Raw genomic sequence first — 22,536 nt, forward strand, 5'->3', positions numbered from 1 at the left:
AGAATTTGTTTTTGGTACGTGATAAAAAAGGTGTAGGTGTTTTATTTTCGTGTCTGGGGAGGTTGAATGGGAAACATGTGGTAGGGTAGGACGGGGCAAAGTGTGTCACGGGGCAAAGAGTGTCAGTGAAGTTTTCTATGTCCTATGACATTATTCCAAGATCGAAATATTTTTCTTCAAAACATCTCATCAGTACCTTTTGTTACCAGGGATAGATAATAAATGAGTTTCTACTTAAAAATCATTGAAATTTTTGGCACCGTCGCTTATGTGATACTTCAAAATGGAAAATTAGTTATCATTTAAAAATGCAATGTCTTTAACCCATATTTTAAATTAAGTAATTATTTAGGTTTAACGACTGCATAGAAAAGTGATTTACATGTTTATTCAAATAACATGAATCGGGGCAAAGTGTGTCACAGTAGTCTGGGGCGAGGGATATAAATGTAAAGTTAGAAAAATATTGCTTTGAATACATTTTAAACATCTACCGTTTAATCTGGATTACCTATATGACATAAGTGTGCATTAAATAACAATGATTGAGAAAAGAACGCTTAAAACAACGTGTCGAAAATATTAAATACACGTTGCGGAAAACTGCAAAATTTGCACTGATTGACTTGAACATGCAACTACAATGGTTTTTCACTATTTTAAATAATTTTGCTGAAACCTACCAATTTTAACCATCCTGTTTAAGAACGTGACACACCCCGGTGTTTTACCACCGCCAGAAAAAAGGGTCTTTTTTAAGCTCTTGGAAAAATAGAAAAAAACATTTTCTAATGCTCACTATTTCCACGATTGTTTAGAAAATATCCTAAAATGTTATGTACACAGCGCATTCCGGTTAAAATATTAATATTTTTTAATTTAGCATAGTTTGAGCTCACGTGACACTCTTTGCCCCGTCTTACCCTATATATTAAGGTAATTATACTTTACCCTACACCTTTCAAGAATTTTTGAGTTAAATCTGTGAACATACAAAAGACGCGCATCCAATTCAAAGTTGAGTCGGAGTGCAAAAGCGCTCAAAAATCACTACAAAATTCCCATGATTCTCGAATTATGAGTTACAAAGTATCCTTTATAATAATTCAATTCAATTAGGACAAAGTTCAGTGCAATGGAGTCAAAGATTTAGGAACGTAAAGTTCGTATATTTTCTGCTAAATGGTCCAAAACAACAGAAAACCTGATAATATCCTAACCTTAGAAACACTTTTGGTTGCAAATTGTTCCCTCGCAAATAATTACTTTTATTTTTCTTCGTAAATTACTCAAAAAAGCAATTTTACCCAATGTACTTTTCATAATAACGAATCATTGTTCTTCGTTGGTGTTGGAACCTATCAGTCAATCACAGAATGAACGTGTGCTAAAAATGAGCACGGTTCATTTTATTAACTAGTGAATATAGTGATACGATAGTTCTTTTATCGAAGTTATTGCGTAGCTTAACCATCGAAATGTTTTGCAATACTTTTCAATTGCGGCATTTAGCTTCGATCTTCACTGATAAACCAGAAACGATTCATTTTTATCCTCTAACTACTCCAGTATAACAATTTTAACATGTTTCATAGAAGTTATGACTGAACCTTTGCTTCTGGCTATTTTTATTATAATTATCGACAAAAGTTCAAAGGATCCAGCAAAGCCAGTAAATAAAAAAATATTGCTAGAAAGACTTATTTGGTCAAAAGTTAAAAGTGTAACGGTAATCAAATGTCATACCTGAGCAGCGATAAAAGGCAAAATAATGTTAAATACCTACTTGTGTTATTTGAATAACAAAGCAATAACCACAGTCATGTTAAGAGTTTGAAATATTATATTTTAGTGTTATTAAGGTATTAAATATCGAATGCAGTAGCATATGGGATATTAAAAAACATTTTATGATAACACAATCAGTTATTAAACTCATGTTACTACCAACATTCCAAATATCTACTCAATAACTTAATGTGTTATAATATATATCACCATATCTACTAACAAATTATATTATCATAACGCAATAAGATATTGGTAAAAGGTATCTACGGTAAAATTGCAACACACTCAAATTGATCTAACTTGTTGGGCAAAACTGGTGGAAATTTTGCGTGAAGAAAGTTCAAAGTGCATTGTTTACACTGTGTAAGTCTTGTCACCAGGTGCTTAAAGATCTGGAAAATGACATCGAAAGAATAACCCGCTCATGAAAAAATTCTGTATAAGTACATCGAAAAGAAAAATCGGTAAGGCATCGGTAAAAAGTTGAGAATCCCGAATTCTACGGTTTCTCGTGTCATAAAGCGGCTCGAAAAACGTTTGGCTGTCGATCGCAAGCCAAGATGCGGAGGAAAAAGTTGTCCGTATATAATTAAGGATCACATCCGCGTAGTTGGGGTCTTCGACGGGAAACCAAATTCCTCCGTTCGAGATATGGCAAAAAAACTGAATCTGTGCAAAAATTTACTGTGCACAGATACTATGAATGGACAGATGTATTTGAAAGGGTGTCTCTAAAAGCTACAACGGTCCTACGGTCTTCTGGCCGGATTTGGCTTCATGCCATTACGCAAGGGACGTTCTGGAGTTGTTTAAGGCAAATAAGGTCGATTTCGTGCCAAAATATCTTAACCCCTCAAATACACCGGAACTGCGTTCAATCGAAAAATACTGAGCTATTATAAAACAAAATCTTCTGAAACGTCCTAAGGTAGTCAAAACAGTTGAAGATATGAAGTAAATATGTAAAAACATGTCGATTTTTAGGTTGTGCAAAATTCGGATACGGAGACGAAAATAAATGAAATAAAGACGCTAAAACTAAGTTTAATTGTTTCATTTAATACCCTGGAAATTTGATGGCAATCGGATAAAAACTCGAATTTTGCGAATTTCTTTTGAGTGCTGCAATTTTACTGTCACCCTTCGAGATATTCTTTTGGTATGGAGTATTTTGCACGATCAAAATTGCTGTTTGCAGTAGGAATAATATCATCAATGTCAAATTCCAAACACCCGGACTCACTCCTCCACTTTTTGCCCATACACACGGGCCCCAGCTAATGTCACTCTTGTTAGTGACGTAATCTCAAATTACTCCAACGCCTCCTGCTCAGGAAGGTATAAAAACACTCCCACTTTACTGTCAGGTGTACAGTTGTATTAGCATTGGGGGTTACGCAACATGCTCTCTAACCTAAACGGGAGATAGGCCAATAAATAACACTTGTGAAGAGTATTATCGAGCAGCGATTCATCGTGGAGTTTAGAGTGTTATATTACGATCCTGTTAACGAAAATTTCCAGCTATATCCGTTAAGCTCGCTGCTCCAAAATAGAGTAAGATTAAAAATTTTGTAATTTTGAAAGCTATGAAATAACATTAAAACAGTTAACCATTAGATATAATTTTTATTTTTTAAAATTTGTTGGACACTGAAAAAATACAGAAATATATGAGGTTAGATTAACCTGGAATTCACAGAGATGAAGAATGTGAGCCTGCACACAATATTTTTACATTCTAAATATTAATTTATAGAAAACGTTTTACTTGATTTAGACTCTCGGAATATTGTCTGCGGAGAATCTAGTTCCAAAGTATACAGCGGCGATATACGCATAAACGGTTTATTTCTACTGATTTTGCACCATAAAAGTTCGGGTCAATATCGGTTGAGGGAATCATGGCGAAAATGGCGATTTTTTGGTAAATTGAACATGGCAGACGAATCCAAGATGGCCGCCATTTTCTTTTCACTTCGTTTGAAAGCTCAGTTCTTCTTCTTTACGGAACTGTGCCATTTATTAGTAGTTTCATTGCAAATTTAGGAAATATCACATGATATAGATCTCCAGGTTTGCTGAATATTCCACACTTTTAACTGTCGGGCTCCTTTGCGAGCGAGGGGTCCACTATTTCGAGGTATTATTTGTTTATTTGTTTATTTGTTATAAAATACATCATCTGACAATAGTAGTCTTAATGATTAATAAGCAGCACAAAACAAGCAGTATAGATATACACAAAAAAACATATTCATCTTCGAAGCCGTTGTTTAAACGTTGTTGCGGTAATATTAAAATCAAACAAATCAGCTACAGCATTAAGGTGAAATTAGTCATCATCGATTCTGCCAATTTCAAAAGCAGTTTTTTTGTTTGAAACAAAAATTCTGTTCATGAAAATATATTCGCTGTGTTCAGATTGGCAAGAAGAATGCAGTATTTACATTTTTATAAAAAGAACCCCGTTTTTGGGCCCAAAAACTGCTTCCGTAATTGGGCTCTCCGACGAAAAGTTGTTGACTGCTAATTTCCCGTTAAAGCTTGTCGACATGAAGCGGATAGGGTCATGTTGCCCATATGTTGCATTTCGCTGAGGTAAGTACAACAGATCTCTGGGCCTTAGAGTCCTTTCGGGTGCATACATATTAAGCTGTCGTAGAATAACAGGTGCATCGATCACGCCAGACAAAACCTTTCCCACAAAGACAGCTTGAGCTTCGAACCGCCTTCGCTCTAAAGTCTGCATTTCAAGAAGTTGGCAGCGCTCTACATACGGTGGTAGCTGGTGTTGATTTCGCCATGGAAGAAATCGTAAAGCATATCGCACGAATTTTCGCTGAACGGCTTCAATTCTTGCTATCCAATTAGCATTGAATGGGCACCACACAACCGAGTTGGTCTCAAGGACGGAAGTGTAATTCTCATTTTTTAACCATTTTCAACCAATCAAGTACAAAAGTTCTAATATTTGAAGACCTCGTGTCAGTAATGGCCCCGTTTCAACGAGAACTAATCAGATATAAATTTATTCTAATCATTACTTTAAAACTAACCAAAATTGTATGAAATAAGGAAATTTATTCATTTGCTTAGAGGTGTCAAAATGAATTCAGCTAGTATTTTGCTTAAACGTTACACACACATCCACTTTAATTTACATAAAATTAATTAAAGTTATGGAAAGTTATAGTTTACTAGTTTACTCGTCTTTGTAAAATTTGATCACACAATTTCTTGATGCGGAACGAATTATAACAGTGAATTTTTAAGATATAAACAAAACGTTCATGCAAACTGCTGTTGATTTTCGTGTTTTGTAACTTGAGATAATTATGCATCCATCGGCAGTTTAGCTTTTACGCCGCGCGGAGAAACATTAGATTCCATGAAGTTATCCACACGGCAAAAGAAACTGTTTTATTCATACGGGCTAATATCAAACATCCGCCCTCTCCTCTTGTTCCCACACAAACGGGCCTTAGCTAATGACATTCTCGTTAGTGGCGTAACCGTAAATTGTTGCAAACCTCCGGTAGTTGGGGTCAGCTTTGCCTTTTATTGCAGTTTCTTTGTGACCCAAAAATTTACAGTAAATACGACACGCATGAAAATTGGGAAAGCGATTTTGATAAGTAGATACTTCATTTAGTGAGGATTGACCACAACACTTTTTCTACAGAGTTTTCATAGCTAAATTGACAATGTTCCTTGGTAGAAATAAACCGTATACATTCATATCGCGTCTCTTTTCCTTTGAGGTAGATTCCCACTGACCAACGCATCGGGAATCCGGTTTTTATGCAATGTATTTATCATGAGTCGTAATATTTGATTGTTCGAATAGAATAAAATGGAATATTTTTTTCACACACTCTAGAAGTCTATTGTTAGTAGACGAAACATTTCTAAAAACAATTTAGAATAATAAAAACATTGTGTGAATGCTAAATTTTCACCATTCTACTGATGCTATCCAGGTCAACATGTTTGTGTCACTTGGTTTGTAGACCCATTTTAAAACTGTATGAAAAAATTCTTTGATATAGAATTTATGGTTTCCACAAAACCGATTTAAAATTAAAAAAATTCTTGCACTTTAAAAGGTGTCGAAAATCCTCGTAGCAAATTACGTTAAAACTGTCCGGTGGTGTAATGGTATCCCACTCGGAAAAATATGTAATATTCAACAAACAGTATCAAGAGGGAATTAGGCATCCGTTGATTCGAAATTTTGTAATAAGTATGACAATCAATAATATATTAGTTTTTCTCATTTCGGGTATAAGCTCAATTTTATGATTGATTATATTATACAATTACTCACTTTTAATAAATAGCAAATCGTGAAAAGTCTTGGCAAACTATTTTTGTTGGATTTTATTGAAAAATGATGTGGAAAAATATATAGTCCCAACAGTTTAGAAATTTGTAGGGAATAAATCTTCTTATAGTGCTCAATATAATATTTTTATGACGATAGAATATCTTTCAAAAATTGTTCCTCAAATGTAAAAAAATACTTCGCGTCTGTAAAAACAGTGCTGTGAAATATGGTGCGCTATTTTGCATACAAAATATAAATACATAAATAGATGCATGTATGAATACAAAGCAATATTAAAGAATCAGTTAATCGAGATTCTAATATGAACAACTTTTCGTTCATTATCGTATACAAATGTCTGAATTCGCATCATAAACAGTTATCTAGCTACTTTTAAAATTTTATTAGTAAAATCAAATCTTTAATGCAGAAATATTAGCTTGCTTGAAAACAAGCATTCTTGGAATGTATACGAATTAAATCTGTAGTCTTTTTAAGATTACATTAGATATTCGCAACTAGTATTATTTTCAGAAAGTATGGTTGGTTCATGTATTGGGAGTGCAATTAGATATGCAATAATAACGCTATTTTTAGAGATTATAAATTTTTAAATGTAATTAAATGTAATTTGTAACCAATCGGAAAAAGCAAATTAACAAGTTTCAAGATGCTACTCAACAGAACTTATGAATTAAATCTAAAACTAAAGAGATGTAGCATGAAAGTTTGCGAGGAGGCATCAACATTTCGTTCAAGAAGACGAACTAATACTGCTAGGTAGTAGAGATAGTGAAACTGTCGAAATTTAGGAACTATTAAGAAATTAGCGACTTTTTGATGTTTTAGGATATTTTAAAAGTATTGAGAATAGCATGGTTTCACAAATGAGGAGCAGGGGAATAATAAATATATATTGCGACACGCGTCTTTATGGCGACTCACCTCCCTGATCGTCAAGGGCTACTAGGGTGCGAATCCCAGCTTCCTTGCTCTGTGTTTGGCGGCATAAGAATGATTAGGCAAGCAATAAGTGTCATTATGTAGTAGGACCCGTAATGTTTTGTAGATATCTCTGATTAAATTTTGAATAATTAATGTATTGTTAACAACGAAAAATTTAAAAAAAAAATAGCCAAATCTTGTCTCCTGAATGTAATTACTACTGCTGTGTTAAAATCGATTTTTCTATTCTGTGAAAATCTCATTTCTTGTTTTCGAATATGACCTGCATCAAATCTGTATGTAATGCTAAATCAAGTGCGAGTTGTAATGAATATTTGAAGAACTTATAACTAAGAATGATTTTCGGTATAATATGGTGATTATATTGTAGTAAACATAAATGCATTGTGGATCAGTGTTATTTAGCATTGTAGCATCTAATCTGTCATGTCAAAATAGTAGGTTCAGTTTATATTTACCTGTATTACAAGTTTTACATGTGCAAAATGTTCTTACCATACATATGTATATTTTGAAGTTGAAAAACAAACTAAAAATTGTTATGTAATCATATGTAATCCTCAGTTTATTTGATATTATTTTTGGAATAAATCAATCATTCTTTCGCAATTTTGATTTTTTATTATCATTTCAAGACATTAACAAAAAGTAAATATTGCAAACATGTTACCATAGACTGACTAATTGATAGCAAGTTACAATTTGCCCGTAAAGTTCACTTCACACTCTGTGTAGAACAACTGATGATTCATTTCTTCAATCTTGGAGTTTTCACTCTGTACCGAGACATTGACTTTCGAAAAACGCCTTTTAAAAGCAGCCACGAACAGTAAACGGCATTATACAAAAGAATAAGCAAGAAATACGTATAATACTATTAGAAACAAACAGATTCACTAATTATTTTATAACGTTTTAAGCAATTATTTTATAAAAATTGCCGGTACGCTGCTTGGAATACTATATTTTATTGAGGAATATAAACTAGACCTAGAATTAGATCAACCACCTTGTGCTAAATGAGTAATAAATCTATCTGGAATAAGTGGTAAATAACTTCATGACCTTTATCTAGTTTTACTGGAATATTTTACACATTATTCCCGTATAAATTATTGTTTTGTTCTGGTCATGGGGTAACACAGGGTATGAGGCACAATGTTTATAATAGACTATTTAATCGAGAAACTTTTCTATTTCTATTCAATTCGTTATTAGATTTGCCTCATGTATGGTAATTTAGCGTGATTTAAAGCATTAAAATGAGCAGGCTAGAAGGTATGATGAATACTCCATAAGCAGTACCTTTGAAATGAAAGTGAATTGTATTAAACTTTGAAAATGTTTGTATTTTTTTATAGTACTGAACCGGTAACACCATGCCACCGCAAATTATATTAATTCAACCCCATAAACACAACTGAAATAAAAATGTTGCTAAAGTTGGGTTGTTTCAGATACATTTGTATTTGCTGTCATGCACTACCATTAGCCATTATAAAAAAATTACGTATTAAATTGATACTATACTGATGTGATAAAACACAGTATTCTCTCAGTATTGTTCTCACAGGCTGAAGAAAAGAGTTGATTTATCACTCAAAAAATCTTTACATTTATTAATTTAACTATTCGTTATTATCGTTCGAGTTTTTTAAAATCTACTGTTTCTTTGCAACGTATTAATTTGATTTATGCCGCAAAGTAATTGAACTTGAACCTTCATCACTTTTCTTGTTGTAAGTCATTGCCACTACGTCAAAAATATTTGTTTATTCTGACAAAATGTAGCACACAACAAACACGATAATAGAATTAGTTTAAATATATTTCTGTGGCTTGAAAACAAATAGAGTTAAAGGGGATATAAGTATCTATTTATTGTTTGACTAATATGACGAATTAGGAGCACAAACGTGTGGTGCATTCTAAAGTGGAATAGAAGTTATAGCTTAGGTGTCTTGTAGGAAATATGGTTACGAATTATATCATAGTAGAGTTGAAATTCAATATACGTGGCAAGTAATACTTTATACAATATAATCCATAATGTGTAGAAGATGATATATCAGATCTGCAAAACTGGAGGAAGCCTTAAAAAAGGGCTAAGTAGTCAGAAAGATACACTAGACACGACAGAGGCAGACTAACAGCTCAACATACATGTTCGATTAAATAGCATGCTTTGTATCTATGTGAATTTATATTATGAAGGTTTAGTTTAATGTTCTGTATGTTGAATTATATGAATCGCATCGTGTTTATGTGGTAGTCGTCCAGATTAATGTTCTTTTTTTGCTTGGTTAAATCAGTATTTAATATCATTTCCGACACTTAGGGACCAAATTAAAAGTGAAACATGCAACACGGACATACAGCCTCAGCAAAAGAAAAAAAACGAGTAACAACGAAAATCTGACAAACTAATAATAATTGAACATATAAAAAAATCGAATAACTGATATAGCAATAACAAGTGAGCTTGTTGTGTTGTGACATATTACATATCGCTCATCGAATTACATATTTCTTAATCCGAAAATCTCTTATACAAATAGTGACCGAATCAAAACAATCACAGGGTGGTAAGAACGTACAATCAATCAAACTATCATCGTTTATTGAACATGAACTAACGAATTAGTGTAACATTACGCTGATAATTTTTAGCACGAAAAGTTGGGAAATTTCTTTTCAGTATAAAGTACAGTAATAAAATAATACTAGATTAAGCTGATGGCCGTATTAATAATCGTTTCATTCTTTCGTTGAGTTAACCTTAATGGTAGTAACATTAGGTATAGTCACCAATTATGTCAAATTTTCATTACACGTTGCCGACCAGTTATCGTGCGCCAGAAATTTTTATCAATTCTTGACATCAAGCAAATGCTCTCACAGTTTCATATAGGGGAACCATGTTCAAAAGCTGTTATACTAATCTGAACTACGTAAGCACAGAAAACCTCACTTATCAAATTTGCACAAAATTTAATAAAAAGGTGTATGTATGAATATTCACCACACAAGACGAACTTTAAAAGACTGTCGCAGTGGTCTTTTGACTCAATGCCTTTCTGGCATACAAAAGAAATGTATCAATATTACCGATTCCAGATATTGAAAGAGAAACTGCTGTCTCATACAAAGCTCGATAGTGCTTTTGGCTTTCTGTTCTATTCTGAATTAAGAGTCGCTTTTAAATTAAAATTTATTACAGAATTGAAGACAATGGCAGATAATCTCCTCAATTGATTATTTTCACCTTAACACTACAACTGAACAAATTCAGTCAAACGCCACCCTCATACAGACAAAGATCTTTAGCATTTCACAAACTTAATTTACTGCTAGTATTATTTTAACACCGCTATATAATTTCAACAAAATGTGATCCTGGACAACTCGATTGCGTTTTTGACTCAAAATAATTCATATGCTTCAGAAATAACTTTTAGTAGCGCACAGCTCACAGTTCTGTGCATAACTTCTAACCTGCATGAAATTAGGCTTATACAAATTTGAAAAAAAGTTTATGTCACCCCCCCCCCCCCCCTTTGAAAATTTTCGAAACGTGAAGGGGCAAAAAAATAAAGTGTCATATTAGTCTGTTGCATTTTTTAGTGACAAGCAGATTTTTTCACAGACTTTCGGCTTGATTCCATTTTAATTTACCTTGTTTTAAGAGAACCGAATTAGATGGAGGCAACAATCAATTAAACAATATATTAGTGAAATTTGGTACCGCTTTTGACGGAGATATTCCGATTTTTGAATTGCAGTGGGATTATTTTTTTCCGTCAGAGGTCAGCTGAGGAGAGGCCTGATATTCATGACTAAAAGGTTGACCAAGAAACGTGAAGAGCTTCAGAGATTTGTTTTCTTAAAACATGTCGATAGCACAGCATAAGCGTTCCAAGTAATAAAGTGGCAGGGACTTAAACTGCCATTTTCACAATATGGTTAGATTACGATACTATGTCGTGGTTACCGAGTTCTGAACTAGTAAGTGACACGGATTTCGATTCTTAAAAAAAGCAAGGTAACTAACCGAGTGGTTCAAAACAAAATTCAAATGAAGGTCAAGTTATACGTTTGTGGCTCTCTAAGGTGATCCTGTGGCACTCCACTATTATCAAACTGGTTCATCTCTGCCAGGATGCTTACTTTATGTGCTTGGGTTGAAAAATTTCGAAATTTGAAAGTCTTGAACTAAAATTTAAGTACTGTACAAAATATCTGTATTAAAATTTTAATAATATGGAAAAATAAACGCTGGTTTCTTCTCTTTTGTTTGGTTATTGAAGGTTTAATGTTATTATTTTTTTCTTGCCCCCCCCCTTCAACAATATTTTGAGACCAGGACATAAACTTTTTTTCAAATTTGTATAAGCCTTATTGATTAACTAGTTAAAGTTTGCTGATAGACCCATTTCCTCCTAGCATTGCGAAAACGCAACGCATTCTTCTCTCGATTCTAGAGAAGGCTAGGTTCGACATATCAACTTGGACCCTAAGAAACAAATAAAGATTGGGAAAAAATCTAACCGATCGGTTTTTACTTAAAGCCCAGATGTTAAATATAACAAAGTTACAGCCGTGTAAACTGGTCTAGCTAATTTTCAGTCAGCTCAAACTAGTAACTTTGTCCTCGGAAGGCGGAGGCGAAAGCGGTGAAAGCGAAAACGTCAATGACAGCAGGGGTACCTGGGGTAATATGCACCGTCGAGACAAAATGCACCCCCTCCGTTTCTAAGCTAAAACGCATTTTAAAAACAAAAAAAAAGTAATTCTGCCAGTTAAATCGATGTTTGTTTTGAGTACTGTGTCAATTTGGCAGTTTTATCTAACAAGGAAACGCAAATAATAAAAAAATTATGTTTTATATAAATAACCTGTAACTTTTTGCTTCGTTTCGCTAACGCTGTTTTACTGCTCTGAGAATATCAATAACCGGTGAATGTTATAGTTCGATTAATTGTGGTTCGAGCTACACAATTCTGATAAAACATCGAAATTCAGTTATTACTTTTGTTTTAACCAAGAATATTTTTTGTGTAAGTTCGGGGCAAAATGCACCCTCAGTAAACATGTTTTATTTGCTTTGCTTCTTTTAAAAATTGATACGCAATTACGTCCGAATGTCTAATACGTTTGTCAGGTATTATTAAACAACTGCAGTCAGTACTGGAGACTGTTAAATACTGTGTTTTAAAAATTATGCTACTTGAGTACACAAAATTGCAAAGTAAACACACCTCCAATAATTCTTCTAGTGGTGAAAACTAGAAACGACTTTGTCAGTTAGCAGTTAGCACGCACGAATTGTATTACAGTTACTGAATTCATTGAATATATTCCCGTTAACTGATGCAAAACATGCATGGGTGCATTTTGCCCCGGTTAGGTGCGTTTTCAGACTTTTGCCTCAGTATCAAAAATCACTTTGCACGCCTTTTTCTCAAAAGTTTTCAGCATGATAGCTACAGAAACTTTTAATCAATATGCATGAGATTATGCTCAGTATATAAGATTGGTATTAGTTTTAAGCTTTGACAAGCAAAAACCACGATTTCCTTAAACGGTGCATATTACCCCGGGCTACCCTATTTCTGGATTCGAATCTAATGTTCTAACCTGTCCGGAATAAGGTTTTGCAAGGTGACGTCACGGATGAACCGGAATGAACGCAATTCACCCATTTGACATCCACTCGTGGTTTGTTTACTATTTGGTAGACGAACGCCATATGCATAAATTGGAGTTAAACGTTTTAAAAGCGTATTATCCAGCAGTGTCGCCCTCCAAACTACTCGGAATGGTAGTTTTTGTGCTTTTCTGACTGCCGTTAAGGCCTTTAAGCAATATTCAGTTTCAACATGTTAACCCATGTTCTAAGTCCATGTACACAAACCACTGATAGACGTCAAAGAAGTGAGGTTACGCTCGCCCGGGCAAAACCTTATGACAAAGCTGAGTAAAACTGCATACCACCTCCACCCCCTGATGTCCCTGCGTTTGAATTTTTTCCGCATACCGTTGCTGAAGCCACCACATACTCGTTAGTACAGAGTATATAACTCAACGAGGAAGTGACGAAAACGTTCTATTAATTTCTACTCTACACCAAATGTTACGTTTCTTTCTACAGAAAAGGGTATTTCAATTACTGATAAGTGTGGATAGCTATGAATTGCAGACTGATGGTATGGTGTACTAAATTTAAATGGAACATTGCAAATTATTTTTAAAGTTTTTGTCAACCCCCCCCCCCCCTTCTTGGAAAATGGCTTAAAAAATCGGGGGACAAAAAAATTATTTTTAGGATATGAGTTAATTTTTTTATAACATCAATTGTCCGTGGGCTCTTAGCCTGAAAAACTCGGAAAATAAGTGTACGAGTTAACATTTCTAGCACGAAATAGAAATGGGGATCAATCAATAATGATGTCCATTGCTTATGGGGAGGGGTTGGGGGGGTGTCAATTTTGTGACACGTTGTGACAAAGTGGTGGGAGGGGATCTAGGCAAATATGACATCCGTCGAAAAAAAATTGCATTTTCATTAAAAGGCAGCAAAAATATGTATCTCAGTCATTCATCACTCATCGATTTATTTCGATTTTCGAACTTATTGTTCCAGCTGATGACGCTTGAAAGTCAGGCACAATTCGCGTTGACGAACGTAAGCTGCTGCCATCTCCAAAAGTTTACTGTAGGGGTGAAGCGGAATAGAAATTTCTGGAAGAGCGCAAGAGACCGAAACATTTTGGCAGATTTTCACCCACACGTACATACGGGAATTTCTATGAGTGTGCAAGAGATCGTTTAATGCCGTCAACGCGAATTTATCAATGTTAACTATAGATAGACCACGCGTTACATTGAAGGATATGTGTAAATCAATTTCAGTTCATTTGCAATCAAAGTTTCTAGCTTTTTACTAAATATTGGATAGAAAAGTACAATGAACTCTAAAAGCTGTCGTCACGATGTAGTGAAACCTGCTTCGCCGAGGCAGATTGAAGCTTGTTTTGAAGCAGAGCCGTGCTACTTCAATTGAAACCAAAGCTTCATTTCTTTATTGATTTGTAACAATTTGCAATTGAATGTTGTTAGAGCCGCAGTTCGCAGTTATTTTTTATTAATTGTTATTTTCTATATTTTTTTGAGCATACAATAACTTACAATAACAGGTTAAGCTATTTTTATAAACAAACCAGAAAATTGGTCTAGGAGACCAATGTTCGTGTGATTTGTCACCTCTAGATTTTTGTTGTGGGGTTACGTGAACTTTGTATTCTATACGAATAAATCACCAACGAATGTCATTCGTAATGCAGAATGTTCGAGCAATGCTACAAAACTGGACGTATCACATAGGGCAATGACCCTATTGACTCTAGCAGCACCACCCAGGTGAGATTCGAACATGCGACTACTGGCTTGTTAGGGTAGCATTGTACCTCGAAGCCAACTGGGAGGCTATTTATGTTTTCTAGGCTATCATCGTTGAATTATATTTTGATTGTATGTTCATATGAAAGTTAGGACTATTTCCGTGAAAAACATTTAAAAAGTAACATATCTATTTTGTCCGAAATCGTTCACCTATTTTAATCATTTAATACTTATATCACCATCCAAATCTTTCAACCCAATCATTTATCCAACAATAATGTTATATGATATGGATAAGGTTAGCTAAGAATATTTTATTGGCGGCAAACAATAGTATCACATAGTTATATTTCAACGAGAATATATAAATACAGACTGTATCATGCAATAGAGGATGATGATTAAATTCTTTGTTTAATGTAGCCTACATAAAAGTTCATATTGGGCAATCAACGCTGATGCATTTCGAAATTTAAATGTCAGCCTTTTGCTTAGCCAGAAGTTTCAGTCGTCTTTTGTGCAGGAAAATTGCAAGGTTAGTGCCTTTCTCAGGCTGTGAACCATTTCGCGAAATTCTTAACTTTTTGGTTAAAATTTGACAGTACGATGGTTTTTCGAAAATAACCCTGCTCGGGAGCATGGTTAGTTTTAACCAAGTTCTGAGAGCCAATGAGATATGCACAGGTGAGGAAGAGAGCTTCGATGTGTTTCACTGATTTTTCGTTGCATTTTTTTTTTACATTGGTATGGATGCTTATCGCATAATAAATTTATTCAAACAACCCGGGTTGAAATGAGATGAATTTTATCTATCAAATAAAAGCAAATGAACATCAAAAAGTCATCCGATTTTAACTCGGACAGAATAAATAATATTTTCATCCTCACCTTATATGCTCTCATTGAGCAAAAAAAACTATCTATCCGTCAAATATGAAATGGTTCACATTCTGAACTGATTTTAACCACTCAAGGAGAAATAACCATCGAACTGTCAAATTTTAACCAAAAAGTTAAAAATTTCGCGAAATGGTTCACAGCCTCAGAATATCTGCGGCTCTTTCCTTATTGGGAGTGTACTATCTTTTTAATGAGAATGGAAATGTAGTAGAAAACGTTGAAAATTTGCCAGCGTATGCACGCACAAATAATGGGAATGACAAACGCCGTAATCATCATTATATTTGAAATACTTTTTTTTTACAAAATTTTGTAGAATTAAATAAATGTAATAATTAAAGATTTTGCTTATTAAACTGCCATATTTTTTTATAGTTGACGTAGGAACGATTTTAATGCTACTACTTCTTAATTACACTGTCCACAGCAGCATTGTACACGATCTAATTGTATAATTAAAATTTATGAAGATATGGTTTAGGAATTAAAAATGAAGTAAATCATTTGGCTTTAAACAACAGGATTTAATTTTCAAATAACTGTTATCTTAATGAACATCTAAAACTAAAATGTATGAAATAAACAATTCAGAACATACAAATCTTTAAAAACTGTACTACATATTTAGCTTTCACTAATGTAAATGAACGTAATATTTATGAATAATTATGAAGTTCAAAATAAAATGCTTATCAAAACGACTTTAGCTATATCCTGATCGCGAATTATTTAAAATTTAGTTTAGCGTTTCTAACAAAATTAACTGCATTTTCCCTGTCTAGAATACTTTTCTTCCAAACGATTGCTTTTTTGTTGTTATTAAAATACAGAACGATTATCCTTGCGGTAATTGAATAATGTTAACTTACCTCTTCGCATAGCGCCAACATACGTCGTGTACTGTCAAGAGACTGAAATAGCAAAATATGATTAATACAAAGAGAACATTTCATAAAGTTTGAATAAAAACCCCACCTCATCCACCACCTGCTGTTGTTTGAGCTGCAACTCTTGCAACTCTGTTTTTGGGACACCGGCCCCATTTTCTGCGGGAACTGCAGCCGGCATTCTGAAAATAGCGAAAAATGCAAAATGCAATAAGATTAAAACTAAAACTTGAATTAAATAAGAAAAAACAAGAATCAATAAGTTATAACTGCCCGGTTACTGCTTATAGTTTTGAAAATGCAACGGTGTGATTTGATATATTATATAATTCAGTCTTCAAGACTAAACCCACAACTAATCTACCATAATGATATATAAAAAATCATCTCGCGCTGCTTGCATACTACTGAACCTGCTGTACCTATACGGCTCGTTCGCAGAGGAGTGGATATATCTAACCATTCTTATGTGTCTTATAAATTCGGTCTCGATCTAAATCTGAAAAGTGCTGCCCTTGATCCAGTTGATCGTGGTCAACTAGCATGCTGTTCGGGGAATTTGTTGATTTAGCAAAAAACTAGATGTTACCTGTTAAGAGCCTACTGTCGGATGCATCCACTCGCTGTCGTCGTATTATTATTCTGTTGCTGCTGTGGACCCAGGACACCCTTTAACAGGCACTATGGAAGCCCCAACCCCCTCTGACGCAGTCAAGCTTTCTGCTGTCACCCGCCATCGTTATCGTCCCGGTTCTGTTGTCGGAGTGCGGGATGGGGTCTTCCAGCATGTATAATAATAGTTATGAACTTTCGGTACCTGATCTTTTCCACTGTTGTAGTATTTCGGCTTCCCGCTGCGCCCGTTAGTAGTCTACTACGTGTGAGACAAACAACATTTGACTCAACTATCAGAACGTGCGCGGGCTGCGCACAAAGATTGATGAGATTTTTCTGAACACGGAAGATGTCATAATTCTTACTGAAACTTGTCTGGACGACCGTATTCATTCTCTTCAAATCTTTGGCAAGTCATTCAGCGTTTTTCGGCGCGATAGAAGCGAGTTGAATAGTGCTAAACGTTCGTTTGATGGCGTTTTGATTTCCGTGGCAAAACAATATCCATGTGCTTTATTCGAGCCCGTCCAAGGAAGATATTTAGAGAAAGTTTGTGTGAAGGCATTCGTGGCTCAATAGTATTACTTTGTGCTATCTATATACCGCCGAATAAAAGTAACGAAGTAGCAATCATCGATGCCCACATTGCATCTGTGCGCGAGTTTTGGAAAAATAATTTTGTAAATAGTACTGTGGTTGTTTGCGCTTTGCGATGATTACAACCAGCCGCGTATAGTCTGGAATATTAACAATGGCGTGACTCAACATACTGACTCTGCGCAGTTTTCTGTGTCAAATGTAGCGCTGATTGACGGCATGGATGTTTTAAATCTATATCAGGTTAATACGCGGCAAAATCATCTGATAGCATGAGTTGGTGTTTAGTGATAATACCGATCTACGAGTGGATAGGTGGTGTTGTACACACTTAAAAAAAAGTACCGAGTTCGGTAAATTATCGTAAATTTTACCGAACTCTGAGCAGCAGAACGTTCGGTAAAAAATTTTTATGATGCCAAACAATACTAATGATCCGTAAACGTCGATTGGCGCCATCGAATTTTACCGAACGTTCGGCTGCTTAGAGTTCGGTAAAAAAAATTTAAGTGTGTAGTACCTTTAACACAACCGGTTTTACATCACCCCCTTTTGCGCATTTCGCTTCCCACCATCCACAAACATGTGACTGTGCTGGATTGTGCTGCTCTAGAAAAACATGAAATTACCACAAAATTAATTTTGATGCCCATTTCACGCACCTTTCGAATGTCGATTGGTCAAACGAGAATTTATCTGTTGTGAAACGTCATAGCTCTCAGGCGTGGGGTACTCTTCAATTGCGTGAACTAAAGCGACTGAAGAACAGCGACATCGACAGCGTAAATATCGGCGGTTTAAAACTACTATTCGCTATGACGGCACCGCACGACCTCTTTTCCACCTACAGAACTGCACGTAGTTGAATGCGTGAAAATTATTTTCGACATATTCTGTCTTTTGCCCTCTTTAACAAATCGCTATTCTGCTTCACGCAAACTCGAAACTAATGTAGGTGTCTCCACTGCGGCGCCGTCATAGCGAATAACGGGGCTTGACTTCAACCACCAGGATTACCATCGCCTTTATATTCATTTGACAATATCGTATCAGCCACGCAGAATTTGAAAAACTTATATATGGGGCATTTGTAGAGCAAGTTATTATCTACAATTTTCCTGAATAAAGTAAGGCTGCATCTTTTGTAGTTACGATGCTAAAATGCTCCTACACCATTGGTAGCTAAGTGAACGTTCATTTGATTACCAACGGGTAGCAGCAGTATAGCGCCATAAATATGAAAGATGCAGCTTAACTTTGTTAAGCAAATTGTCATCTGTCTGTCGCGTGAGAGTAGGCTTCGTTGGCTTCTCTCTTGATTTGCAACATTGGCGCTAGCTTCTAACTCGATCAACTAAAACATGTCAATATTTTTTTGAAACGATGGTTCTACAATTGATGAAGGGACGGTAGGGGAAAGAAATGAAAATTTTAGTGAAGGAGGGGAAAGAGCGGAAAGGAAGGGGGGGGGGGGGTATTGGTAGCTATGCTTGACAAGTAGTCATTTTGACTCCTACCTTTTGTCCAATACTGGAAGGTGCATGAGTCGAACCAAGCTGTAATCTGAGATTATAACCGGATTCGAACCCACAACACCCTCCAGAATCCGGTTATAATCTCAGATTACAGCTTGGTTCGACTCATGCACCTTCCAGTATTGGACAAAAGGTAGGAGTCAAAATGACTACTTGTCAAGCATAGCTACCAATACCCCCCCCCCCCCTTCCTTTCCGCTCTTTCCCCTCCTTCACCAAAATTTTCATTTCTTTCCCCTACCGTCCCTTCATCAATTGTAGAACCATCGTTTCAAAAAAATATTAATATATGTATGACCTCATTCCAAGGTCAAGACTAAAATCTTGAGATTAGTCTAAAACATGTCAGTTGAGACTCTCATAAAAAGTCCGATATTAAGTTCTTTGAGTTGTATTCATCTAAGAATTATTTTAAATTGATATGACTGATAATGAAACACCCAAGCGATGGCGCATACAATATTGGTAACTTTCGATTAAGCTTAAAATACCAATTTATGTTTCAAATCCCTATATATTTCATATGTTTCAACACAGATTGAAATGTCCGTTTTCCTTTTATGAACGCTTGTAGTTCACAATAGGATAGCAACCGTGTTCATTATAGGAAGTCTAGAGTATTATGCATAGAAAGGGTCCAGTAATTCGCTAATCGCTATGTAAGCACAAAGCGATCTCTTGTACTCTCATGGAACTACTATTTGGAAAGATTGTAAAAATTTGGTGCAAAGTTTTGTCTATCCTTTTTACTCTTTAACAAACCTGTGCACCGACTTCACAAATAGAACAAACTTCGGAAGGTGGTAGCACCGTTTCGCGCACATAGCGAATGGCGATATTTTTGCATTGTTTACCGTATAATTGACCCTCACTTGTAGAAACCCGAAACCCAATATTTTTGCATTGTTAACCGTATAATTGACCCTCAGTTGTCAAAAACCCGATAATCTTTAATTATATTATTTGATGGTACTAAGCTGCGCAAAGTCGACCAAGTTTACGACCTCGGTATCTTACTGGATAATAAACTGACATTTAATTTGTACCGTGAATCAATCTTCTCTAAAGCATCGTGGCAACTTAGATTTATCTCCAAGATTGGGAGAAACTTTAAGGACGCTCACTGCCTTAAATCGTTATATTGCGCCCTCGCTCGTCCGCTTCTGGAAAATTATAATATCTGGTTTGGTTCCCGAGGCAGCTTACGTGGATCATACGAATTGACTGCGTACAAAGAAGATTAATTAGACTTGCTTTGCGTCATCTTCCTTGGCGAAATCCAGAAAATTTGCCACTCTTTGGAGATAGATATCGTCTACTTGATCACGACACACTGGAACGCAGAAGTAAAATGCAACAGGCGATATTTGTAGCTACAATCCTTAACGGTGAAATTGACTATCACAACTGTTATCCATGCTCAATTTCCGGCCATCGGAACGACCTTTACGGTCAACGGGACTGCTGCAGACACAGTTCCATTGGACGGCATTTGGATCTTGCGAGCCAATGACGGAATGTATAAGAACGTTTACAAAAGTGGAAGAGTTGTTTGACTTCGGCGAACCATCGCGCGTGTTTGCAGTAAAATTAAAAAGATCTAGGTTACTTTACTTCATGTAGATTATTTTGTGTGTCAGATAAATCACCAACAAATAAATAAATAAAATGTCGATTTTAAGACATTAATAAATATATGCAGCTAAAATTTTATAAACTAAAATGTGTGTTATGGTTAGTACTATCTATTTTATGTCATATATCCTCAAAAATAACTAGAACAAGCTAATAAATACGGCAATCATACCCAAGGGTCAATTATAAGAAAGGGTCTACTATAGGTTAACTTACGCACTTTTTGGGTAGATTTTATATGTGTGTACACCACATTTTTTCCTGTATGGTCTCATCACTGCGACCAGTATCGTTGATCTATTGTGATATGTGATATCGCCCGGGTGTTTGCTGTATGACCCGCACAGACGACATAGAAACGACATAGACGCATAGAACAGACGACACTATTAACACGGGGCACAACACGTACCAATATTTTTGAAACGGGGGTTCTACAATTGTATATTTTAATTTCCCCAAAGAGTGGGGGTTTTCACCTCATTTGATAGCCCGTCGTTTTCTGAATCTAACAGTTCTTGTTTTAATTCAATTAAGTCAATATTTAATGAAAAAATAATAAAAATCAAAAATAGAATGTTCTGCTGTTTGACATATATCAACCAAGCTGATTGATTGAAATGATGTCAGAAGTTCTCTCCCTCTCTTCTATCTTTCTGATAGAGCTCTTCATTTTAACGATTTTGACCGAGCTTTTGACAGCTACCATATAAAATCTGTATCGCCCGATGACCATAGTTTTTTCAAACTAATTGAAAAATTTTTCAAATTAAAAAAATGCTTTTTTTATTACTTTCACTCGTCAAATTTGAAAAAGTCTTCATGTGACGATACAGTGACATCATATGTTACCATCAAATGTGAAAGTTTATATACCGCTAAAATACCCAATTGAGAAGGAACGGTAGGAGAAGTAATGAAAATTTTGTTTTGGAATGGTGGGGAAAGAGCGGAAAGGTGAGGGGGGGGGGTAATTGGTAGCTACGTTTAACAGGTAGTCGTCCAGCTCTATGGTTCAAAGGTACATGGGTACCAGCGAGCCACATGCCCTGGCGGGCGTTGTGGGTTCGAATCAGGCTATAATCTCAGATTATAGCGTGATTCGACCCATGCACCTTCCAGCATTGGACAAAACATAGGAGTTACAACGACTACTTGTTAAGCGTCGCTACCAATAACCCCCCACCCTCCACTTTCCGCTCTTTCCCTTCCAATCGGCAATTCAAGGCTCATAAAAAATTGAAAAATTGAGATATCGAAAAATGGCTATGTAACAATTTAGATAATTCATTTTTACCTACTGGAAAAAATTTTCAGCCAAATCGGGTCACTAGATTCTGAGATACACGTACCGTCAGATGAACAAACATGGTATCGAGAAAAACGCGTTTCGTACAACGATGCGCTTCCCTTGAGGTGACCGACCAGTTTTTGCCGTAACTTTTCAATGAAAAAATCCTTTTGGCATGACATTTCTGAAGGTATGCACACTTAAATTTTTAAACGTTCAGCAGTTCCAATTCCGTCAAAAAATTGCGGTATTCTGTAAAAAAAATTGTGTGTAAGCCTCTCAAAAACGCGAAAAAATAAAATTTGATATTTCCGATTTTCCAGAATAGGGTCCCCCCTTAATAGTAATAGTTATGTGTTATAGATAGTTAACTTTATTTTATCGACCTCTGAAGACATTTCTCTGGTTGTACTTCATTTAGACATATCTGCAAATATTAAAAAAAGTAAATAAAAATTCATTTCCTATTCTACACTCTTAAATGAGCAACTTGTAAACAGGTTGGATTTAACTAAAACTTGGTTAACACTACTCAAAATGCCCCTAAAGTGTACAAGCTCAGATTTGAGAAGAAAATTTAATCAATTT

General features: G+C 35.3%; 1 protein-coding gene across 3 annotated transcripts in view; it reads right to left on the reverse strand.

Moving 5' to 3' along the window:
* The window catches only part of LOC128732476 (synaptosomal-associated protein 25), a 105,415-nt gene that overhangs the window by 33,889 nt on the left and 48,990 nt on the right, over positions 1-22,536 (reverse strand). For all 3 annotated transcript variants that reach the window (XM_053825731.1, XM_053825733.1, XM_053825732.1), the window contains exons 2-3: positions 16,364-16,457; positions 16,258-16,299 (exon numbers count right to left, since the gene is read on the reverse strand). In XM_053825731.1, coding sequence (XP_053681706.1) covers positions 16,258-16,299; positions 16,364-16,456 — 135 coding nt within the window. In that variant the 5' untranslated portion in view covers position 16,457. The remainder of the gene's footprint in view (positions 1-16,257; positions 16,300-16,363; positions 16,458-22,536) is intronic.

The sequence above is a fragment of the Sabethes cyaneus genome, chromosome 1 (genome assembly GCF_943734655.1).
Source record: "Sabethes cyaneus chromosome 1, idSabCyanKW18_F2, whole genome shotgun sequence".
Lineage (NCBI taxonomy): Eukaryota > Metazoa > Arthropoda > Insecta > Diptera > Culicidae > Sabethes > Sabethes cyaneus.